The sequence below is a fragment of the Arvicola amphibius genome, chromosome 3 (genome assembly GCF_903992535.2).
Source record: "Arvicola amphibius chromosome 3, mArvAmp1.2, whole genome shotgun sequence".
Lineage (NCBI taxonomy): Eukaryota > Metazoa > Chordata > Mammalia > Rodentia > Cricetidae > Arvicola > Arvicola amphibius.
Window position 1 is genome coordinate 77,752,444 of NC_052049.1, and position 25,934 is coordinate 77,778,377.

The 25,934-nt window shown below is 44.8% G+C and overlaps 1 protein-coding gene across 1 annotated transcript; it reads right to left on the reverse strand.

Annotated features, from left to right (window-relative positions):
* Nucleotides 1-552: 552 nt before the first annotated feature.
* On the reverse strand, nt 553-24,908 carry Cfap300 (cilia and flagella associated protein 300). The gene is made up of 7 exons (XM_038323075.1): nt 24,747-24,908; nt 24,476-24,557; nt 16,947-17,022; nt 6,970-7,136; nt 5,607-5,779; nt 2,918-2,984; nt 553-1,464 (listed from the first exon to the last, which is right to left on the reverse strand). Exons 1-7 carry the CDS (start codon nt 24,854-24,856, stop codon nt 1,336-1,338), a joined length of 804 nt encoding a protein of 267 aa, XP_038179003.1. The 5' UTR covers nt 24,857-24,908; the 3' UTR covers nt 553-1,335.
* Between the last annotated feature and the right edge of the window lie 1,026 nt (nt 24,909-25,934).

A 25,934-nucleotide genomic window follows, 5' to 3' on the forward strand; every position in this document is an offset into this window, starting at 1 on the left:
TTGGCACCATTGTACACTCAAGATACGTTTTAATTTTTATAATTTTCAAAACAACTTATGAAGGAATCTCCTACATTTTACAGAGAATGTCACTTAGGAAAGAAAGGTTAAGCAATCCCCTCAGGGTCACAGTTTAAGTAATGGTAGAATTAAGAATACAAGACCTAGCCAGTTCTTGGGGCCTACAATTGTCACCCGGCACCTGGGATGTAGAAGCAGGGGGGGTCAGGAGTTCACAGTCATACTTGGCTATATATCAGGTATGAGGCCAGAATGGGCTACATGTGACCCTGTGCTGACATACCATAGTGGATAAAGCAGTTGCCTAGCATGCATAGAATGCTGGGTTCCACTGCTAGCAACACCACCTCCAATGGACCCATAACATTCATATCACTACTATGTTTCAGTTAGAAACTCTATGGCAGCCAGAGGTTTAATTCATTATATAATAAGAATTTATAATGATTTTTAATTGAGGATTTTAAGTGGAAAAAAAATGAAGCAAAAGAATTCTCTGTTTTTCCTACGTGTAGAGACATAAACCTTCCTTTTTCTTTTCAAGCCCTGGCTGTCCTGGAACTCACTTTGTAGACCAGGCTGGCCTCAAACTCACAGAGATCCGCCTGCCTCTGCCTCCCAAATGTTGGGACTGAAGGTGTGTGCCACCACACTGGCAAGACATATACCTTTCTGGGATGAGAAAAATGTAATTAACTGAAGTTTAAAAATTGTATTAATTCACATTAATGACTGGTGGTGGTGATGTCTAATGTTTCCATTCTAAACCAGAATTAATTAGTTCCCCAAACAAAGCACATAGAGCAAAGCCTGGTGGTACACACTTGCATCCCGACACTAAAGAGGATCAGGAGTTCAAGACCAGCTTCAGCTGCATAGGGAGTTCAAAGCTCACATGGGATACTTCCTCAAACACTAAAACCAATCTTTTAACTAACTAATTAATTAATTTGGTTTTCTGAGACAGGGTTTCTTTGTGTAGCCCTGGCTGTCCTGGAACTAGTTCTGTAGACCAGGCTGGCCGTGAACTCCCAGAGACCTGCCTGCCTTTGCCTCCCAAACAATTTTAAAAAATAGGAAATTGAGACTGGCTACATCTTGATAGAACAAACATAAACTGTGACATTCTACTTTGTACAGGCTCCACCAGGTGTTCTTGTGTGAGTGTGCCAGGCTAACGAAGAGAAAGGCACTTTAGTGTTTGCTTTCTTCAGCTCAACTTTCTCTTTAGAGCTGCTTTTGACGGATCTGCAAGAAAACATCTGTCCGTCTATCAGTGCTGACGAGGAGACACAACAGAGGGTGTAAACCAAACTAAGCCATCTCCCCCACACCATAGCAATGGTACAAGACGTTCACGTGACGCTTGATGGGATCCACGACGAAGTAGGAAAAGGTCTGCTCATGCTCCTTAGCTGAAGGGTAGCACAAGCCAGCAGAGTCCTGAAAAGACAGGCCTGAATTTTTCAGTGTTCAACCACATTGAAGTCTTTGACTGTCACACATTTTTCTGCCCAAGTATCATGAAACATAGGCAGGTGTAATGGCACACACCTTTAATCCCAGTCCTCTGGGGGCTGAGCCAGGAGGATTAAGTTTGAGGCCAGTCTGGAATGCACAGCAAGATGTCTGTCTCAATAAACAAGAATCATTAAACATACCTAAAAGTTTTTGATAATAAATTGACAATAAACTTCCAACAGCCGTACTAGCAGTACAAATCCATTGTGCGCATGTATCACAACTCTTAACTCCGGCCTCAGGGAGTGGCTAGTGCAATCATAGGCTTCCCAAGAGCTTGTTGCTGTTTGCTGTGCTTTGTGTAAGTGTGTGCCCCCGGCTGGCCTCAACTGATGGGTCCTGCCTGACTGCGGGGATGACAGGTGTGAGCCATCACTGCCGGCTTTTTTCTTGTGTTTCACTATGTAGACTACACTAGAGCTCAGCAGCCCTCTGCCTAAGTCCCCTGGTGCTAGGACTCAAGTCTGTCCCTTCCCCGACTCTATCAGATGGTTTCCATGAACCACGGAGATACTCGGTGAGTGAAGTGCCTGCCATGGGTGCTGTTTGCTTTTGTCAACTTGGCTCACACCTAGACATGTCTGCGGAGAGGGATTTCTATTCAGGAATTACCTCCATCAGACTGGCCCGTGGGATGTTATCCTGACTAATGATGGATGGGGGAGGGCCTAGCCCACTGTGGGTGGTGACAACACAGGGCAGGGGTCTGGAATGCATAAGAAAACAGGCTGAATAAGCCACAAGGCTTGTGCCTCTGTCTCGGCTTCCTCGACAGTGGACTGAGGCTTGGACATGTAAGGTGAATAAAATAAAGTAAAGCCTCTCTTCCCCTCAGCTGGTTTAGTCAGTGTTTCAGCACAATAGAGAGCAAACAAATGGAGAACCTGGCACCAGATGTTGTTTGGGGAGGACTGTGGAAGGAGCTGGAGTTTGGGCTGGGAAAGCAGTTAGTGCTCCTCTCAGGGCCTTGAAGAAGAGCAATGAGGGAAACCAGTCAGCGACACTCCTTCAGTCTCTGCTTCTGCCTTGGCTCCAGGTTCCGGCCCTAACTCACTCCCATGAAGCTGTACCCAATAATGTCAGAATTTTATAGAATAGTCAGCAGCGGCATCTTTTCTTCCAAGTATAACAGGCTCTGCTTCCTAAGCCACAAACATAGCGGCTCCATCTATAATGAGTAATCAAGAAGCTCAATACTGAGCCAGGTGATGGTGGCGCACGCCTTTAATTCCAGCACTCGGGAGGCAGAGGCAGAGGCAGGTGGATCTCTGAGTTCGAGGCCAGCCTGGTCTACAAGAGCTAGTTCCAGGACAGGCTCTAGAAACTACAGGGAAACCCTGTCTGGAAAAACCAAAAAAAGAAGCTCAATACTCACGTAGGCCTTCACTTTAAAGACGGAAGAGGTAATTTGTATTTCTTTGGTTCGAGGATGTTTCCGAACACTAAGAGGAGGAAAAAAAGGCACATTTAAAATATAACAAGCCTGGGGATTGGAGAGATGGCTCAGCGGTTGTGAGCACCCACCGCGCTGGCAGGGGACCTGGGCTCAGTTTTCCAGGATGTACATGGCAGGATGCTTAGAAACATCCTTACCCTTGGTTCCAGGGGATCTGATACCCTCTTCTGGCTCATCAGGCAGCAGGCAGACATGCAGACAAAATGCCCTTATAATATCTTTAAAAAGAGAGAGCGATTGCTGCTTTGGCCAAGGATCTGGGTTTGATTCCAGGACCCACATCACTTGCCTCGTCAACCCAACACCCTTTCCTTGGACTTGTGCGTGTGTCCACATACAGATAAATCTTAAAAAGGAAGCATCATCAGCTTAGCTGCTCTTTTCATGAACGGTTGTTACTCTTCAGGGCTTTTTAAAATTTAACACACCAAAATGTAGAAGAGGGCCATGAGGAGAAGACAATCCAAACACATTGGACACATGTATATTAAATTATCATCATAAAGCCCATCATTATGTATAATTCAAAGCTACCAATAGAACCTTTGTAAATGTAAAGGAAGTTGCAGGCTAGGCTACCAGGAGGATTCAGTAGGAAAAAGCATTTCTATTTAAGCTCTAGAACTGTTTGTTTCAAATACCTCAGTGAACCCTTCCCTACCACACACAGCAGTGAGACATTCCACAGACTCCTGTGGCAACAGAATGGTAGTGTGGTAATGTGTGCGTGCACGACTGGGGTGCAGAGGACCTCAGTCTCCTGGGTCCACAGGAGCTGGTAGCATGTGCATGCACTGCTGGGGTGCAGAGGACCTCAGTCTCCTGGGTCCACAGGAGCTGGTAGCGTGTGCATGCACTGCTGGGGTGTGGAGGACCTCAGTCTCCTGAGCTCACAGGAGCTGGTAGCGTGTGCATGCACTGCTTGGGTGTGGAGGACCTCAGTCTCCTGGGTCCACAGGAACTGGTAGCGTATGTATGCGTGGCTAGGGTGCGGAGGGCCTCACTCTCCTGAGCTCACAGGAGCTGTAAATGTGCAGAACACACTGCCTCGCATGTTGGCTGCATATTCCTGAAAATGTTTTCTTTTTATTTCCTTTCTTTTACATAGCATCAGTGTAGAGGTCAGAAGTCACTCTGTGAAGTCTGCTCTCTCCTACTCCCTTTACATGGGTTCCAGGAACTGAGCTCAGAGCTCAGGTGGTTTGGTTAGCTAGCATCGTTACCTGCTGAGCAGCTTGCTACCTCCGTGTTTCTGTGACCTTTTTCTTTTTCTTTCCTTTCTCGTTCTCTCTTTTTCTTTTTCTCTCTCTCTCTCTCTCTCTCTCTCTCTCTCTCTCTCTCTCTCTCTCTCTCTCTCTCTTTTGGAGGCAGAGTTTCACTTATAGAGCCTAGGCTAGCCTGGAATCAGAATGTATAAACCAGGATAGCCTAGAACCCGCAGTGATCCTCATGATTCTACCTCCTCGGGGTTGGAATTAGAGGCATGGCTCCCAATTCCTAATCTTGAAATTATGGGTTTTTTTTTTTAAAGATTTCTTTATTTATATTTTATGTGTCTTAATGTTTGCCTATATGCATGTATATATACCATACAGTGCCCAAAGAAGCCAGAAAAGGACCATAGGTCCCCTGGAAGTGGAGTTACAGGTGATAGTGAGCTGCTGTGTAGGTGCTGGGAACGGAGCTGGGGTCCTCTTAGAGAGCAGAAGACTCTCTAGTGCTGAGCTTCTCTCCAGGCTCGAGTTTATAGTTTAATCTTCATTTGAGTTTCAAAAAGTAAGAAAGGGTGGAAAGGAAGGAGGGTGGGGAGGAGGGAGGGTGGGAAGGAGGGAAGGTGAGCCTAGTAGAATACTTAAAATTAACTACCCGTCTTTGGGATTAATTTGGGAGGGCGAAAGATTACATCTAAATTAAAATTCTTCCACTTCTTTTGAATAAAGGTTTTGCACACATTCTCTCTCTCTCTCTCTCTCTCTCTCTCTCTCTCTCTCTCTCTCTCTCTCTCTCTCTCTCTCACACACACACACACACACACACACACACACACCTGAGCAAAGTCACACATTCTTTGGGATCTCTTGTGTTCTTTTGGTATTGAAAAGAGAGTGGGAGGAGAGGAAGGGAAGCTGGCAGAACCAGGTGGGACAGAGTCAAGGAGGTCTGGATGAGAAAAGGGGAAGAATGAAAGGCTAACAACTAAGCCTGGGGGGCTGGGCGTGGCAGTAAGACCCACACTTAGGCTGGACAGCCTGGGTCACAGAATGAGTTCTAAGGCAGCCTGAGTTGCAGTGTAAGACTGTCTCACAAGACCAGACACACCAAACCTCACAAAAACTGATAATGACCTGAAATACAAGGCTGCTGCCTCAACGGTAGAATGTTTGCCTATAAATCAAGGTCTTAGTCAAATACCAGCTCTGGCAAGAAACAAACAAAACTGAAAACAAAAATATAGACACAAAATCTTCTGGCCTGGAGAAGAGAAAGGCCGGCCGCCAAGGGCCAGTGGAGTCGCCAATATGAACACAAGCGATGCTGGGTAATCCTACCAGGGTCACACAGAAAGGATTTTCTCTACTAGGAAGAATTTACACACTGAGAACATTACCTCACCATATCCTTATAGATCAGCTTTGCGGTCTCCAGATACGGCTTAATCATATCTTCATACTGACAAAGGGAGCCTCCAAGGCAGAGATGCTTAAAAAGACGGAACAGGAACTCTTCCCTTTCCAGTAGGCTGAAGACTTCATATTTGTCAGAGTCTTCCATGAGCAAAACCTAAGATGATAAAAATCATCTTCAAGCAATGCAATGTAGAATATAGGGTTATGATTTTGAGCTTTTAGAAGGTCGAGGCCACCCTAAACCACACAGTGAGTTCAAGGTCAGCCTGTACAACACAAGGCCACCTAAATCAAACAATACTTGGGTTGGAGAGACGGCTTAGCTTCCCTCTCTTGCAAAGGACTGAGGCTCAGTTCCCAGCACCTGAATGGTGGTTCAGAACCATCTGTAACTGCGATACCAGGGGATCCAGACCTTGTTTGGTCTTCATGAGCACTAGGCCCACATGTGGTGCATACACATGCATACATATAAAACATTCATACACATAAAATATATCTGTTTAAAAACCAAACTACTGCTGGGAGGTGGTGGCGCTCACCTTTAATCCCAGCACTTGGGAGGCAGAGGCAGGTGGATCTCTGTGAGTTCGAGGCCAGCCTGGGCTACAGAGCATAGAGACAGGCTCCAAAGCTACAGAGAAACCCTATCTTGAAAAACCAAAAAACAAATTACTAATATCTTTTTTCTTTTAATTCCTGGGCAGGGTCTCATGTACCCCAAGCTAACCTTGAACTACACAGATGAGGTGACCTGTAACCCAAGTGCTAGGCTAATAGGCATGTGCCACCACGCCACACGTATGGAGTGCTGGGGATCAAACCCAAGGCTTTGTGCACTAGATTAAATACTCTCTCAACTGTGCTGTGTCCCAAGCTCCATTTTTAGTTTAGTCTTGTTGGTCTTGCTTTTGAGATAGGTCTTGCTATACAGCCCTGGACAGCGTGTAACTAAGTAGGCCAGGTGGCCTTGAACTCCTGATTAGATTCCCTGTCTCTGCTTCCTGAGTACTAGAATTACAGGCGTGCCACTATTATCAACTTTTCAGGTATATTCTTAATATCCATTTGATGTAGAGACTGATAGGGAAGCCAATAGCTCATCATTAAACAGGCCGGAGTTTCTCTGCTGTTGACACACTGGGCCCGATACCTGTCGGGAGTGACCTCCTGTGCACGTGTAGCGTCAGCCCAACCACCACAGTCACGTCAGCAGTCCACATCAGTCCACCCTGAGAAGGTCGACTAGCTAGAGAGAACTCCAGGTTGAGCGGCTGAAGGTTTTACCCTTTCGCATTTCCTTTCATAAACCCCCAATGCAAAATTTAAAAACTCTATACTTACTTTTCTCAGTTCATCTGAAATGAGAAAGGGATCGCAGAAAGAATCCAAGCACTTGACAATGTGTCCACTCTCTCGAACGATATTTTCACTGTATAACCGCTGGAAAAATGACATTGAAAGCTGTGTGCACGGGACATTTATAGCTTCAATTTTTTTCACCTCAGTTCCTGAAAAAGATATTTTGTAAAGGATGACAATATAAAAGTGAAATTTAGTGATTTTAGTTATTTCTAAACTTTTTTAAAGATATGCTTTTATCTTTTACTTCTGTGCATATGTGGCGTCTGTGTGTTTGCCACCTGTGTGTAGGTGCCCACAGAGGCCAGAGGTAGCACCCATGACCTGCAGCTGGAGTAACAGGTGATCGTGAGTCATGGGACACAGATTCAAATTCCATCCCTCCGTTTTTGTTTTGTTTGTTTGGTTTTTTTTTTTTTTTTTTGGTTTTTTCGAGACAGGGTTTCTCTGTGGCTTTGGAGCCTGTCCTGGAACTAGCTCTTGTAGACCAGGCTGGTCTCGAACTCACAGAGATCCGCCTGCCTCTGCCTCCCGAGTGCTGGGATTAAAGGCGTGCGCCACCACCGCCCGGCTTGTTTGTTTTGTTTTGTTTTGTTTTTTGAGTCAAGGTCCTGGAACTCACTATGAAGATCAAACTCATGGACAGTTGCCTTTTCTTTTTTTAAAAATATTTATTTATTTATTATGTATACAATATTCTGTCTGTGTGTATGTCTGCAGTCCAGAAGAGGGAGCCACCATGTGGTTGCCAGGAATTGAACTCAGGACCTTTGGAAGAGCAGGCAATGCTCTTAACCTCTGAGCCATCTCTCCAGCCCCACAGTTGCTTTTTCTTGAGTGCTTTGATTAAACTTGTGGGCCACCATGCCTGGTCCCAGCCCCAATTTTTAGTTATTTCTAATACTAACCATTATGCATGGATTCTAAGAAGTAACCAAACACAACACATATCTCAATGACTCAGTGGATAAAAGTGCTACACAAAGTCATGAATTAGGTCCCTGAACTACCATGAAAAGACAAAACCTGTCCCCAAAGTAGCTTCTGTAGTGCACACAAACACACACACACACACACACACACACACACACACACACACACACACACTACTACCTACTACTACTACATTAACCTGAAATAAAGGTTAGGGACTAGAGAGGTGAGTTGGTGGGTAAGAACACTTGCTGCCTCTTCCCAAAGACCAGTATTTGGATTCCAGCACCTTCCTCAGGTGGCTCACAACCACCTATAACTCTAGCTCCAAGAATTCTCAGTAGGTACCCTATCTCAACATACAGATATAAAACAAAAATAATCTTTTTCATTTATTTAGGTGTTTTGGTAGCCAGATAAGGCCAGCATCCAGGAGAGTAAGCCAGGAGGATTGCCACAGTTTGAGGATGGGCTGGGCTGCAGAGCAAGTTTTAAACCAGGACTTACGGGATATACGGTGTTACTCAAGTCTCAAAACAAAAACAAAAACATGTATAATAAAGTATTATTTCAGAGCTAGGTGAACATAAACTAGAGCAGTGGTTCTTAACTGTCCTGATGCCGTGACCTTTTATACGGCTCCTCAGGTTGTGGTGACCCCAGCCATAGCATTATGTCATTGCTACGTCATAACTGTAAATATCCAACACAAACAATATCTGATATGTGGCCCTGTGAAGTGGTCTTTCCACCCTAAGGGTCTTGACCCACAGGTTGAGAATCAGTGAACTAGAGAATGCTTAATGCAAAAATGCTTTGTGTGTTTAGTAGGGGGGTTATGACTGTGTGTATGTGTGTGTGTGTGTGCGTGTGTGTGTGTGTGTGTGTGTATGTGTGGTGTGTGTGGTATTATCAGGACAAGGTTTTACATAGTCTATGCTAACCCCGAAATCACCGTGTAGCTGGGGATGAGCTTGACCTTCTGATCCTCCTGCTTCTACCTCTTCAGTGGTGGGATTTCAGGTATGCACAGGATTACAGCCATGTCTAGCTCTAGTCAGTGCTGGGGACAGAACCCAGGGCTCTTACAGCCCGGCATGCCCTCTACTGAAATGCATTTGTCAGAACTGCCTAGAAAACTTTGCTCCTTGGCCTTCTGGCAAAGATCAAATATAGAATCAATAAAATTCCTTCACATAAGTTTGGATTTCCATAATGAAATGCTCTATAATTCAAATTTAGAGCTAGGTTTGATAACACATACCTATAAGGCCAGCACCTGAGAGGCTGAGGTAGACTAGCATTTTCAGTCAGCTACAGGGCCAGTCTGGGTTTCAAAGTGAAACCCTGTCTCAAAATAGGTAGGTATAGGTGCGGTGGGGTAGTCCAGAAAGACGGCTCTGTGGTTAAGAGCACAGACTGCTCTTACAGAGAAACTGAGGTCAGTTTCCGGCACCCACAATGGATGGCTCACAAGACTATGTAACTCCAGCTCCCAGATGTGACAGCTCTGAACTCCATAGGCACACACGCATGTACACACACACACATATATACACACAAACACACACACCCTAAACCAAAACACGAACAGTTGGTGCAATGGGTTAGTGGATAAAGGTGTTTCCTACCAGTTCTGATGACCTAAGTTCAATCCACATGGTGGAAGGACAGAGGAGCTCCTGCAAATTATCGTCTGGCATGTATGCACACATAGAGACACGCTGACTAAATACACATTAACAAGAGGAGGAGGAGCACTGTTGTGCCTCACGTCTACCACCGTCACTTGAGGGAAAGGCAGGAGGACAGACATACACTGCAAGTTCCAACTAGGGCTGCATAGCGAGGCCTTGTTTCAGAAAACAAAACATCAAAACCAAAACAATAATTTAATTAATGATCATTTGTAAAGTCTTTGAAGATACCTTGAAAATATTTTTTCTTCATTACAAAGTCTCCTATGAGATCTCGCTGACAGTGTAAGACACAAAAACTTTTCCAAGCCAAGGTTACACTCAAGGCAGGGCTGGTCGAGTCATCTTAGACCAGAAGAGAAATGTGGGACAACCGCACTGGGGCTCAACCGCTTCTTGGTTTTCTGAGACAGGGTTTCTCTGTGTAGCCCTGGCTGTCCCAAAACTCACTCTGTAGATCAGGCTGTCCTCGAACTCACAGAGATCCACCTGCCTCTGCCTCCAGAGTGTTGGAATTAAAGGGATGTGGCACCACTGCCTGGTGGGCTTGGCTTCTTTTATATCCTTAGCTCCTCCCTCTTTGAGTCCTGGTCCCCAGACCACACTTTTTCCTTAAATATATCTTTTAAAAATAGTTTTTCCTGTGAGTACACCTTAAATTACATAGCCATAAAGATTAAGACAAATATTTTTATTATTGCCTCAATCAGCTTTCCCTTTCTTTTACCTACACATAGTTTGGTACAATGTTCTTTTGTCTTCTGGCTCCCTTGTTGGTATTAGGGAGCACAGGCAGGGCCCTGCACATGCGGAGTTCCATCTTCAGGCCCCACTGCTGTATTGCTAGCCTGAGAAATGCCAGGGCTTAAAAGTAATCCTGGCAATTGTTTGCCTTTCCTGTTTTGACTCTCCACCAGGTCATGCTGGAACCTGTTCTTACAGGTCATGATCCTGGACGTGGGGGACAAGAAAGATGCCTGGAGCCAGGAACTATGCATTTCAATGACTTCAAAAACTGTGCTCCTGAGAGAAGCCCTTCTTGTTTTGAGGCCCAATCCTTTTAGGGAGTAGATGAGGCAAAAAGCCTACAGACTGTGATGGAATAACTCTGAATGCTTCAGAAAGACTGGGCGGGGGGGGGGGGGTAGTGAAGAGAGCCTGGCAGCTCCAGAACATGGGCTGGTGAGCACAGGGGAGAGATGATGGTGGTAGGGTGTGTGCATGTGTGCGTGTGTGCGTGTGCTCGTGTGCTCGTGTGTGTGGAGACAGTCTTTGTAACCCAGGTAGTCCTCAACTGGCAATGCCCTGCATCTACCCGACCCAGCAAAGAGACTACTGGTGTGCACTCCCACCTGGCTAGCATGCCATTTTAATAAGTCAAACTTACTAAATTCAACTCAAACCCCTTAGTCTAAGTTGTGAAAATGGCATCTACTATGCACTGATGTCCATCACCTCAGAGTTCAGAGGATGATGGCCTAACCCAGTGCCACTGCATTCTGAGCTGTGGCAGCCTCAAAGTGACCTAGCACACACAGAGTCATCAGGGGGCACTGGACTTTGGGTAAGACAATTCAGCCAATCGGATTTCGTCCCCAGCTCCTAACTTCAGTTTCCTCATATGGAAAGTACTATTCATTCCACTTCAAAAGACTCCAAATTTGAACTCACTCAGGTTCAGAGTTTCATCTAAATGCTATAAAAGGTAAGACTGAGGTACAGTTCATTCTGAGGAAGAATTTCTTTCTATGTAAACCTGCTACACGAAATGTATGCTTCTAAAGTACACTGGTAGGCCAGGCAGTGGTGGTACACCCTTTAATCCCAGAACTCAGGAGGGAGAGGCAGGAGGATCTCTAGGTTCGAGGTCAACCTGGTCTACAGACTGAGAAACCATACACTGATGAGCTGAACACAGGACAGCCATTTCCACCCCAAAACCAGATTAACAATTATTAGGCACCAGGTGAACCAGTACCTAAGGTTTCTGTTTACTTGGCCCCAAGTTCTGTGTCTGGGTGGCCCAGCCTCTGAGGATAAGATTAGAGGCTGTCTCGTCTGGTAAAATGAACTCTCACTGACACTTTTTAAAAGATTTGTTATGGAATATTTGTGCACTGTGTGAAGGTGTAGCCAGGCAGGAGTCATAGGTGGGACTTCTAGGCAGAGGGAGAAAGTAGGGGGATCTAGGTGTGCCAGGGAGATGAGAGACAGGGACGAGACGAGGAGGAAACAGGATGGGTGGTCCATGAGATAATGTGAATTAATGGGAATGTGCTAATTGAAATTATAAGGGCTAGTTAGAAATAAGCCTAAGATAATGCCAAGCTTTCAGAATTAATAAGAGCTAGTTCCAGGACAGGCTCTAGAAACTACAGGGAAACCCTGTCTTGAAAAACCAAAAAAAAAAAAAAAAAATTGTGTGTTGTGTGTGTCTGTGTGTGTGGATGTGGATGCAGGTGCCTTCACAGATCAGAGGTGTTAGATCCCCAGAATCTGAATGGCCTAGCATGGGTGCTGGGCACTAAACTCAGGCCCCCTGGAAGAGCAGTACAAGTTCTGCACTGCTGAGCCATCTCTCTAGCCCTGATTTACCTTCTGGATCTTTCCTTAACACACAGCTCATGTTGGCAGCTGAGAAGCTTTATGGCCCAGCCCACAGGAGTAAGAAGTCCAAGAGCCCTTTAGATCAGCATCTTCACTGATAACCACCCCATTCTACTTTTGGTTTCTGCTGAAATGACTGATAACTCCAGAGACACGCCCTGATCTCTTTATCAGATGGTTTTCCTAGCACATCCTTGGTGTTCTCTTCAGAACAGGGTTTCTGGTGTCTCCTGATCGAGCAGGGCTATAAACATTCACAGGTGTCCCTTTCCAGTCTCCTCCTTCTTAACAATGCCTTCCTGGGCTGCAGACAGCTGCGGTGGAAGACCACTTCCTAGCTTCCGTGAAGCCCTGGGTTCAAGCCCCAGCATGGCACAGAGTGGGTGTGCTGCTGTAAGCCTGTAGCCCCTCAGCACTCCAGAGGCTGAGGCAGGAGAATGCGGTGGTGAAGGCCTGTAACCCAGCACTCCAGAGGCTGAGGCAGGAGGACTGCTTTGAGTTCAAAATTAACAGTCCAGGCTGTTGAGATTCTAGGCAATCCAGACTGATTTTGGGGGTAGGGATATAAAGACTCCAAATGAAAACTGAGGGGAAAAAAAAAAGAAAACTGAGGGGGAAGACATCAATATACCAGAGAAATAACAACAACAATAAAAAAAAATTGCAAAAAATGAGAGGAAAGGAAGCCAAGTTGGTAGAAAAGCATTGGTAGCATTCAAAAAATTCCTCTTCAAAAACACGAGTGCTGGGCTGGAGAGAAGGTTCATGGTTAAGAGCACTTGCTGCTCTTCCAGATCTCGGCATCAGTCAGGTAGCTCAGTGCCTCTAACTCTAGCTCCAGGGGAGCCAACACCCCTTCCTTGTCTCTGTGGACACCTGCATGCACGTGCACATCCATACATGTACATACAAATAAAATATCAATCTTAAAAATCCAACCCAAGTGAAGTGTTGTAATTTTAGAGTTCTTTTCCTACCTGTCAGGCCCGTGTGGCCTCTCAGAGTCTCTGTGCGGCACTCTGTTCCACACTTAGAATAAGGTCTGCTGAGATGGCTCAAAGGGGGAAGAAAGGGACCTGATGAGCCAAGCACCTGAGTTCCATCCCTGGGACCTACCTGGTGGAAGGAGAGCCAACTTCTGCTAACTGTGCTCTGACCTATATACACACACACACACCATAAATAAATGTGATTTTTAAATTCAACAACAAAGGCTCAGGGAACACTTGCTAGAGGCAGCAGACAGAATGCAGTGAAATGCTGTCCTCTAGACATGGCAGGACAGCTGCCCTCAGCTCCAAACAACTGTGCTCACCTGCGCAGGACTGAGCTGGCTAAATCCCAACAGGGATGCAGGGTGAGGGTGGGGAGGCATGAGCTAAGAAGGACTGGTTCTTACCAGAGGAGTTAGTCTGGGGGGAGGGAGAATTCTTCTTTTGGGAGACTGGCCTCTGGTCAATTACCCATACTCCAGGGGATGCCCAACACCCATGCACACCTGGACAGCACTACTATTGGGCCTGGAGAGTTAGCTTAAAAAATATAGAAACCAGGTGTTGGTGATACACACCTTTAATCACAGCACTCGGGAGGCAGAGGCAGGTGGATCTCTGAGTTCGAGGCCAGCATGGACTATAGAGTTCCAGTACAGCCAAGGCTGTTACACAGAGAAATCTTGTGTCTAAAAACAAAAACAAAAATCTAAAATACATTAAAAAGAAATTAAATCATTGTGGTTGTTTGAAAGAAAATAACCCCCAGAGGGAGTGGCACTATTAGGAGATGTGGCTTTGTTGGAGTAGGTGTGGTCCTACTTGGAGGAAGTGTGTCAACGCGGGGGCAGGCTTTGAGGTCTCATCCATGGTCAAACCTTACCCAGCAAATCAGTTCACTTCCTATTGCCTGTGGATCAAAGATGTATAAATTCTTAGACCCTTCTCTAGCACCATGTCTGCCTGCATGCGGACATACTCCCAGCCACCATGCTCCCTGCCATGATGATAATGGACTAAACCTCTGAACTATAAGCTGCCACCTCCATTAAATGGTTTTCTTTATAAGAGATGACATGGTCATAGTGTCTCTTCACAGCAATAGAAACCCTAAGACAATCATAAAAAACAAAATAAATTAACAAAATCTTGAACAAAACTTAGGACCAAGTCAGACCTTTCTGTGAAGCCTGTGCCAAGAAGACGGAGACTGCACACACTTCTGCGGACTCTGTTTTCTTTTTAATTTTTTAAAAAAGATTTTATTTATTATGTATACAGTGTTCTGCCTGCATGTCTGCTCGCAGGCAGACCCTAACTCTAACCCTCTTTAGCCCACAGGTCCTTTTTCTAAATGGAATTGTTGGGGAATATTATTTCCAGAAGTGTGCCTTTTGTTTCCGCTGCATTTGTTCAACTCTGTGAAGTTGTGTTACTGTGCCTGTCTACAGCACCTGATAATGAAGAGCTGAATGGCCAATAGTGAGGCAGGAGCAAGGATAGGCAGGGCTGGCAGGCAGAGTATAAATAGGACTCTGGGAGGAAGGGAGGAAGAGGAGCAACGAGAGAACAAGGAGAGGAGGACACCAGGGGCCAGCCACCCAGCTACACATCGAGCCACAGAGAAAGAAGTAAAGAAAGGTATACAAATAGAGAAAGGTAAAAGCCGATAGGCAAAAGATAGTCGGGATAATTTAAGAAAAGCTGACAAGAAACAAGCCAAGTAAGGCCAGGCATTCATAACTAAGAATAAGTCTCTGTGTGTGATTTATTTGGGAGCTGGATGGTGGGCACCCCAAAAAGAAAAAAGTGTAAAACATCATTCAGCATGGAATGGTGTTACCAGTTCCACAGTTGAAACCTCAAACTTGAATTTAAAATATAGTATTCATGTTGGTTTTCAATGTGGACTTTGGGGGTGATGACAGCACAGGTGGTAAAATGCTGGACGTGGACGTTTGGAAGAACTGGTAGGAATCAGTTGTCTTCTGACCCCATGTGGCATGCTTGCATGCTGCATGGGTAGGCAGACACAGTCAAGGGGCTGGAGAGATGGCTCAGCGGTTAAGAGCACCACCTACTCTTCCAAAGGTCCTGAGTTCAGATCCCAGCAACCACATGGTGGCGCACAACCATCTGTAATGAGGTCTGATGCCCTCTTCTGGTCTGAAGCATACATATAGACAGAATATTGTATACATAATAAATAAAAATGAATAAAAAAGTCACTTCTCTATGATTTGTTATTCTAAACAATTCCAGGTCAGCCTGTTCCTGTGAAAACCACATGTGCCCAGGAATTCCCATCATCGGACCTGTCCCGGGTAGAACTGGCCATCTCCCTCCCACACTCTCACTTCTATAGGAAAACTTGGAATGTACAGTCTTCCACGATTTTTAATTATGTGACTGTATCTGTCCATGTGAGGGGGTGTGCATGTGTGCACAGGTGCCATGGAGGCTACAGGTCCTGGACCCCCTGAAGCTGGAGTCATAGGCTGTGGTGCCATATATGGGCACTGAGACGTGAACTCAGACTTCTGGAAGGGCACAGTGTCTCTTCACTGCTGAACAGGACTATCTCTCCAGCCCCTCTTTTTATTCCCTCCATCACATCCTCTCCCTTTTAAATTTATTATTATGATGATGATGATGATGATGATGATGATGATGATGACAGGATCTCATATTGCCCAGGCTGGCCTCAACTTGCTATGTATAAACTTCTGATCCTCCTGTCTCTACCTCCCCAGTGTTGGGATTACAGGAGTTACAGGTGTGTACTACTATACTTGGCTTTATGTGATTGTCTAAGTTAGGCTTTCTATTGCTGTGAAGAGACACCATGAGCACGGCAACTCTCATAAAGGAAAACATTTAGGGGCTGGAGCGATGGCTCAGTGGTTAAGAGCACTGCCTGCTCTTCCAGAGGATCTGGGTTCAATTCCAAGTACCCACACGGCAGCTCACAACTGTCTGTAACTCAGTTCCAGAGGATCCAACACCTTTCACAGACACACCAATGCAAATAAACAAATCATTCAAAAGCAGAAAAACAGTCACTGGAGGAGGCGGCTTACAGTTTCAGAAGTTTAGTTCGTATCTTCATGGCAGGGAGCGTGTGGTGGCTGGTTGTCCGCATGCAGGCAGACATGGTGCTAGAGAAGGTTCTAAGAATTCATACATCTTTGATCCACAGACAATAAGAAGTGAACTGACTTGCTTGACCATGGATGAGACCTCAAAGCCTGCCCCCACACTGACACACTTCCTCCAAGTAGGACCACACCTACTCCAAAGAGGCCACATCTCCTAGTAGTGCCACTCCCTCTGGGGGTCGTTTTCTTTCAAACCACTACAGTGCTGCTGGAGAGTGAACCCAGATGTCAGTACACGGAGCTGCATCTCCAGCAGGTATCCCTTGATGCAGCAGTGAGCTCCCGAGTGCCCTTTCTTCTCACTCATCTCAGTGTGAACAGCATTTGGCAGAGTAAATGGAAGGTACGGGGTGTATGCTTTCTAAACTACTGAGAGAAAATCGCTCTGATGTGCTACGCCAGGATGATAGCAGATTTCCAGGACAGAGATGCAGGGCGAGCGTGCTACAGCTGGTCACACATTATGAATGTCACAATTTGTATATTAGTGACACAAATCACTAGTAATAGTTGCTGAGGCAAACTTTTATTAAAATAGTTAACTTGAAAATACGAAAATTAATTTTCTTTACCTAATGTGGTCCACTGTCCAGAAGAATCTGAAAGTAACTGCAAATTTGGAATGATATTTGGGTCTTTGAAAAAAGCCTAAAATACAAATTTCAAGGGAACATGTTAGAAACTTTATCATAAATAAAATTAACTTCTGAAACAAAATTAATAAAAAATCATTTAATCTAAAGAAGAAAATCTCTGCTTTAATTACTGTTCCCCCCCCCACCCCGAAAATACTGGGCATTAAACCCAGGACTTTGTCTATACTGAGCAACTGCTCACTCCCGAGGTATTTCCCCAGCCCTTGACTTTTTGACAGGGTCTCATTATGTAGCTCAGACTGGCTTTGAATTTGCTTTGTATTCCAAGTTTCCCTAAAAATCTCAGTTCTCTAGCCTCAATACTGTGGGCTGGGATAACAGGTATAAGCCATTATGTCCGGCTTGAAGGACTTTGTGATTTTTTAAATTTTATTTATTTTTATTTTATGAACATTGGTGTTTTGCCTGCAAGTATATCTGTATGAGGGCATCAGATTCCCTGGAAAATAAGTTACAGGCAGCTGTGAGCTGCCATGTGTCCTCTGGAAGAGCAGCCAATGCTCCTAACCGCTGAGCCATCTCTCTAGCCCCCACATATCCTTTTTTGCAACAGGATCTCATGTATTCCGGCTAGCCACTCACAGTACACCTGGGGCTAACCCTGGACTCCTGAGACACCCGCTTCTATCTTTCGGGTGTTGGATAAGGTGAGTACCATTACACTGACTAGAAGAACCTTAAATTAAGAAAAAAGCTAATGAATTTTTTAAAGAAACAAACTAAATGAAACCAAGGGAAAGTGAGACGGTTCAGAAGCTAAAAAGCACAAGGCTTATGGCCCATGCCCAATGCCCAGGCTCCACGTAGAAGAAAAGAACTGACTCCCAAAGTTGTCTTCCAATTTCACGTGTGCACGGTGGCACAAGCTCGCCCTAGCACATGAACATGCACACAGAAAATGATAGAAATTTTTTAAAAGAAAGAAATTAAACAGATATGGAGGCATGTGCTTACAATCTTCAGCGCGTAGAAGGTGGAGGTAGGAACATCAAGAATGTAAGGCAGCCCTGTCTCATACTGTGAGCACCACTGTTTAGATGCCATAAATAGACCAACTGACTCACAGCAGTTGACCTAAAGCCAATCAAAATGTGTTTAAAATAAATTTTATAAACATATTTTACTTTATTAGTGTACATGAGCATTTTGGATCTGTATGTATGAAGGTACCCCAGAAGAGGTCACTTCTGGAACTGGAGTTACAGGTTGTTGTGAACCACCATATGGGTGCTGAGAACCAAACCTGGGTCTTCTTCAATAACAAGTGTTCTTAATGCTAAGCCATCTCCAGCCCCTGAAATATCTTTTTAAATGTTCATTAGTGTTTTGCCATGGGAAGTTTCAGATCACCTGAAACTGGAGTTGCAGACAGTTGTGAGCTTCCATGTGGGCGCTGGGAGTTGAACCTGGGTTGTTTGGAAGAGCAGTCAGTGCTTTTAACTACTGAGCCATCTCTCCAGTCTCCAAATACTTTTTATAAAGGCCTCTTAAGGGGCTGGAGAGATCGCTCAGTGGTTAGGAGCACTGACTACTCTTCCAGAGTACAGTTCCAAATGTTTGTAACTACAGTTCCAGGTGATCCCACACTCTCATGCAGACATGAATGTGGAAAAAAAACACCAAAGCACATAAAATAAAAATTAAATAAAGGCCTCTTAAATAAGTCAAACCAATTCTTTAAAAATTGAAATTACAGCTATATCCATAAAAATGAATTAAAAACAGTTTTGTCGTTTTGTTATAGTACTGACATCAGCTGGGCGGTGGTCGCACACACCATTAATCCCAGCACTTGGGAAGCAGAGGCAGAGGGATCTCTGTGAGTTCGAGGCCAGCCTGGTTTACAGAATTAGTTCCAGGACAGGCTCCAAAGCTACAGAGAAAAACAAAAAACAAAAACACCCAAAAAACTGACATTAAGGCATCAGAAGGGACTTCCTGTATGTCAACTTTAGGAAAACTGATACACTTTTCAAAAATAGCAGCTGACTCATAAACTAGTTTGCAGTAACAAATTTATACAGATATCAAAATGCGCACAAAGATTAGATGATCTTGTTTGGTGCCATGAAAGAACATACACCCCCGTAGAGCTGGCATGCGCCCATCCACATCTGCTAGGGTTGGCGGGACGCAGCCATGGTCTAAGTTCTGCTCCTGAGATGTACATGGGAGCATGTGCCAGCTTCTGGGGAAACCGTAAAATAAACAGCTTGTCACTGTTTACATGGAAAAGTCCTTCTCATTATCGGGCACATTTGATAGAGCTCTCGTTAGACCCTAAAGTGAGATTTACAGCCAACGAACTAGAAGACAGCTAACTCTCATCAAATTTACTCTCCATCTTTTACGTGTTTAAGAGTGTAATACACACACACATATAATATATATATTGCATATTATATATATATATATATGAATATATATTACGACTATAACAGAAACCTGGGATTTGTCCTCATGTTCCTCTCTCCCTGCTCTCAGCATCTTAGTCTGTAAACTTTCTTCAGAAGTATGTCTCTGAGTCACTTTTAGGGTTAGTCTAAAATAAGGGCCTCACCAAACACTGTCCAGAAGGCAACCATACTCATCATGATACTGCCAGTGCAGAAACCACACGCTGTCTGCCAATTTTGTTTCACTATTTCCAGACTCTACGCAGAGCAATAAGCCTTTCACAAACTGCCAAACTGACATTAGTGTTTTAATTATGTTTTCTTTGAAAATAGGGCTTCACACCTTGTATGGTGGCACACAATTTTAATCCCATCTGGTAGAATTCTGAGTTCAAGGACAGTTGGATCTACAGAGCAAGTTATAGGACTACCAGGGATACACAGAGAAACCTTTTGTACAAACAAATAAAAGAACCAAAAAAGGAAAGGAAACAGGGTTTCACTATAGCCCAGGCTAGTCTTTGACTCACACTCTTCCCACCTTAGGCTCTGGGTGCTGGGAATCTACACATAAGCTATCATGCCTGGTTTTAATTACTTTAATAAAAAGGTACTTTTGAGCCAGGCCTGGTGGTCAAGCCCTGCTTGGACTTCAAAGTAAAAAGAAAGCTGGCTCAGCGGCTGAGAGTGCATATTGCTCTAGCAGAGGACCTGGGTTTGGTTCCTTGCACTCAAATGGCAGCTCACAATCGCCTGCAACTCCAGCTGCAGAGACCAATTCCATAGGTGCTGCCTGAACATATGCCCTCTACACACAGATACACATCTGTAAAAACTGGCTGCAGAGGGCTCAGTGGTTAAGAACACTTGCTGCTGAGTCATAAGGACTGGTATACCAAGCATAGCCCCCATGTAAGATGGTTCACAACACATGCAACTCAAATTTCAAGGGACTCAGTATCCTCTTCTGGTCTCTGGGCATAGGTACATACAATAGATACACATAGATATAGATACACAGACACACCCATAAATCTCATCATTTTGGTTGTGAGCTCTCGTCTTTAAAAGCCATCTCTCCAGCCCCACAAATTATCTTTAAGAAGACTTCAAAGAATCGTATGCACGTTTTTTAGTGCCAGAGATGGAACTCAGGTCTCCGTGTATGCTAAGTAAGCACTCTGCCACCGAGTCACTTCCTTGGCTCTCCAACATTTTAGTTATTTGTTTGTTCATTTGTTTGTTTTAGACAGGGTCTTTCAGTATAGTCCTGGCTGTCCTGGAATTCACTATGTAGACCAGGCTGGCCCCAAACTCACAGAAATACACTTGCATTCTGAGTGCTAGAATTAAAGGCATGCACCACCACACTGTGCTGTGGGGTAATGTTCTTGTACACTGTAAAGATTTGTCACTCATATTGGTTTAATAAAAAGTTGATTGGCCAGTAGCCAAGTAGAAGTATAGGTGGGGTGAACAGACTAAGAGAATTCTGGGAGGAGGAGAGGCAGAGAGCCAGTCACCACCCAGACATGGAGGAATAAAGATGAGAATGCCTTACTGACAAAAGGTACCAAGTCATGTGACTAAATATAGAAATGAATTATGGGTTAATTTAAGTTGTAAGAGCTACTTAACAATAAGTCTGAGCTAACAGGCCAAATAGTTTATAAATAATATAAGCCTCTGTGTGTTTCTCTGGGACTGAATGGCTGCAGGACCAGGCAGGACTGAAACTTCTGTCTACAACACTGGATCCCCAATATTTTAACTATGAATCTTAATTTGGTTTTAGTGATGGCCTGGGCCAAAGGTGACCTTGAACAATTCTGATCCTCTTGCCTCCACCTTCTCAGTGCTGGGATTATAGGTCTATATCATCGTGCCTCGTTTATGTAGTGTGGGGATGCATGATAAGCTAGTACCCTACCACCTCAGCTATATCCTTAGCACAAGAAGAACTTTAAAATGAGAAAAAATGCTTGGGGTTATAGAAAAAAATCTATTGAATTTTATGAATAAATATTGAACCTGCAGAAGAGCTCTACTGAGCAACCAAAAAGAAAAAAAAGAAACGTACTCCTTCTCTCACCTGACCTTCCTTCTGTGCCCAGAACATTTTCTACAGCATCTAACAGACACTATTTCAGTGTCCTGTGGAGACTGGCTTGTTGAAATTGTGTGTGCCTTACAATCTGGGAAGAGGTTTTATCTTACTTTAAAGCATTAAAGAAATATCTAATAAATAAACAGGCATATTAAAAGTTATATATGAGATGGGAGGGTGGTTGCATGTCATTTATTCCAGCACTTAGGAGGCAGAGACAGGTGGATCTCAGTCAGTTTGAGGCCATAGTCTACAGAGCTAGTTCTAGGAGAGTCAAGACAACAAAAAGAAACCCTGTCTTTAAAAACAAACAAACGTACAAAAAGTTATATATTAAAACAAAAAGAGTATCAAAGAAAAAAAGCCAGTTGTGGTAGCACACACCTTTAGTCCCAGGACCTGGACAGGCAGATCTCTCAGTTTGAGCCCAACCAGGGCCATATAGTAAGAGCCTGTCTCAAAAATAAATAAAAAGAAAAAAAATTACAGCATTCCAAAATTCTGGACTTAAAAAAATAGTTAAGTATGCTTAGATGGCCAGGAACTGAAAGCTGGACAGCTCAGAGACCTAGGGTAGACCAAACAGTACTGACAAGAAAAAAATAAATGATTCCTAACAATATTCTGCTATATTCATAGACTGGTGCCTAGGACAGTTGACCCCAGAGAGGCTTCTTCCAGGAGTTGATGGGAGCAGATGCATCAAGCCATGGCCAAACAGTAGGTGGCATTCAGGGAACCCTGTGGAAGATGGGGAGGAAGGATTATAGGATCCAGAGATGAGGACACCACAAGAAAACACAGAACCAACGAACTTGGACTCAGAGGGGCTCACAGAGACTGAACAGACAACTACCCAGGTCCTCTACATATATGTGACAGTTGTGCAGCTTTTTGTTCTTTGGGGACTCCTGACAGTGGGAGTGGGGGCGTCTCTGACTCTTCTGCCTGCTCTTGGGATCCGTTTCCTCCTACAGGGTTGCCTTATCTAATCTTGATATAAGGGTTTGTGTCCATTCTTATTGAATCTTGTGATGTCATGCTCAGTTAATATCCCTGGGAGGCTTGTTTGTTTGTGAATGGAAATGGAGGCGCAGTGGATCTGCGGAAGAGGGAACGTTGGGGGGGGGTGGCACGAGGAGTGGAGGGATGGGAGGCTGTGGTCAAAATGTATTGTATGAAAGAAGAATAAGAAATAAAAATAGTTGAGGGCCAGTACTGATTAATTATCAAAATCTAGCCACAAATAAATTGAGACTGTTGGGGAATATTATTTTCAGGTGTGTTTTGTTTATGCAGCATTTGATTGACTGTGAAGCTGTGATTCTTTGCCCGTCTAAAACACTTGATGGTCCTAATAAAGAGCTGAACAGCCAACAGCGAGGCAGGAGCAAGGGCAGGTGGGACTGGCAGACTGTATAAACAGCAGGAGACATGAGAAAAAGGAGGAACAAGAGAACAAGGAAAGGAGGACCTCGGGGCCAGCCACCCAGCTAGCCATGGAACAGGAAGGAAAGTGAGACATACAGAAGTAAGAAAGATAAAAGCTCAGAGCCAAAAGGTAGTGGGGATAATTTAAGCTAGGGCAAGCTGGCTAGAAACAAGCCACTCTATGGTCAGGCATTCATAACTAAGAATAAGCCTTCGCGTGTGATTTATTTGGGAGCTAGATAGTGGCCCCCCAAAAAGGCAAAATAATAAAACATCATACAACATTAGACATGTCATAATAATAGTATCATTATACTACAGTGGCATTATAACCCTATCACAGGTAAAGGAAAATGAATGAATTTAACTCAGTTCAGGTCCTTCCTTCAAGCTCAGAAAATGCCCTCAGGAAGAGGGCCACTGCAGATGTTAATGGTGTAGGATGGGTGCTAATTCAGTACGACTGGTGTCTTTAGAAATAACGACAAGAACTATGGGAAGCTGCCCAGCCAGAGCCAGCAGCAGGCCAAGATTCACCTCTACAGGTTTTGGCAGAGTGAACCACTTCTGATCTTCAGAATTAAGAGACTTTCTCTCTTCACTCTTGGCAGTGTGTACGATGACCTGTGTTATTTGCTGCCATTCTTGGTAAGGACTGAACATTCTTCAAAGACCATCCTTTGACTCATTTCTGTCTCTAGCTATTGAGAAGTTTCTAGCACACTGTGGGCCTTCAAGAAGTGTCAGAGTGAATACATTACACATGAACTATAAAGCCAGAGGACAATGGCAAAAACAAACGAAGGTCATTTCACAAACCTAACAATACTTTCCCCTTTGTTGGGTAAGAGACAACATTGAAAACAGTGGGGCTGGGTTTTAAGACACACGCCTTTGAATGAACTTTGCCTTCTTCAAAGAATTCCTCTCTAGTTAAAGGCTTTTTCCACACAAGCCATTGCTTGACACCTTTGGGAGGAAGTCCTGTTTGGGCACCGTCTTGGAGCTCAAGGCCCCCTTCTCAGACTTTCAGAAACCAGAAGTATTTAGAGTTAAGCTTAATAAAGTCAGAGATAAAGCCGGATAATAGTACTTAAAAACAAGATGTACTTATTTAAAAAAAATACCTCTCACAATGTTCAGTCAGAATTGATAGCACAACCCTGTATTCCAGCACAGGGGATGCTGAGGCAAGATGATTGACATGGGTTCAAGGCCATGAGAATTACATTGAGACTGTCTAAAAACATTACAGAATTGTAAAGTTATCTAAGGAAGAATCCCAAAGGTAGGTAAAAGATGCTGTTTGCAAGGAGGTCGTGGTGGCCCTTGGAAGGCAGAGGCTAGAGGATCCGGGGAGTGCCAGGCCAGATACAGAATGAGACACCGTCTCAAAAGTTCCCTAAGAAACAAAACAAAAGAAAACCCAACTTGCACATTCTATTACTCCAAGAACATGTCATGGAGTATTCCCAAGAACTTCAGAAGAGACCCCCCCACCCCATACCAACCATGACGAAATCATCCTTCTGGTAGGGCTGGAACGTCTGGTCGAAGCTGAATGCCTGCGCCTGGATTCTGCCCAGCATGGACCTGGCAGAGGGGGAGAGTCAGTGGGCTGAGGCCGGAGTTTGGGAACAGAGTGCAGAGTCCGGAGCCCGTATCCCTGACCCCGGACCCCGGATCCCCGAGCCCGGATCCCGGAGCGTAGAGCTGCAACCCCGAGCGCGGCCCTAAGTCCACAGGACGGGAGCGTGGCCGCTCCCACCTCTCGCTCCTCACCACTGGCGGAGCCGACTGGTGATCTCCCGGGTGCTCAGGGATGAGAAAGTTCTCTGAGGCAGAAATCTGAAGTAGAAGCCACCTAGATAGCTCGACTCCCCAGCCGCCATTCTGCTTGTGGCCACAGGAAAGCAGTAGCGGTTCCCATAGAAACAGAGCAGCAGGCGCCTCATCACGCTCGGGGGCGGGGCGCCGCTGGGGGGCGGGGCGCCGCTGGGGGGGCGGGGCGCCGCTGGGGGGCGGGGCGCCGCTGGGGGGGCGGGGCGCCGCTGGGACGAACGCCGCCCGGGGGTCGGAGTTGGAGGGGGAGGGGACGTGGCCCCTTCGGCGCAGGGGCCTTGTTCCCTTGCTACTGAGGACGCCTGGCCTGGCTGTTAGGAGATGGAGAGAAGTTGCCGGTCGCTCTCTGCTGACCCGAACTCAGTTACTCTGCAGCGGCCAGTGACCTAATATCAAAGTCTACGGTCTCAAACTGACTGCGTCTTTAGACGCTTTGCTGGAAGAAAAAATCTAATTAGGTTGATTTGATTTAAAAGACAAAGGGACTGCTTAGGAGAATAGTCTGCTTTTCTGTGGCAGACGCTTTCCTTTTGAAGTTGCATTTCAGGGAAAAAAAAATTCCGGCAGGCACTACACCACAACACGCTATTCAGTAAGGAAAGTACGTTTATCAGTTGAAAATCGCTTTCAGGAGCCAACTTTCAGATTTTGCCGTAGGAGCTGGACAGGATTTAGGGGGGAGAATTTTTATTTATTTATTTTTATTTTATTAGTGTTTTGCCTGTATGTGTGTCTGTGTGAGGGTGTTGGATCCTGGAGTTAATGGTTGTTAGCTGCCATGTGGGTGCTGGGAATAGAACCTGGGTTCCCTAGAAGAGCAGTCAGTGCTCTTAACCACTGAACCATCTTTCCAGCCCTGTAGCTAGGGGAATTAGTAAAGGTTTACAATTTTTTTTCTTCCTCTTGATCTTTAAGAACCAAGAGGACATAGAGATAGATCTGGAGGGGGGTGCAGGGAGAGAGAGTTGGGGAGACTTGTTGCTTTTGCTGTTGCTTTGTCTACTATCTACTATTATGCCACAGTTTATCCTTTTGTGTTATTATTACAATTTGAGGCTGCTAGGGATGCAGTTGTGAACATTCTTATGTAGATTATTTTCTTTCTTTTAGTTTTCCCACCATTCACAA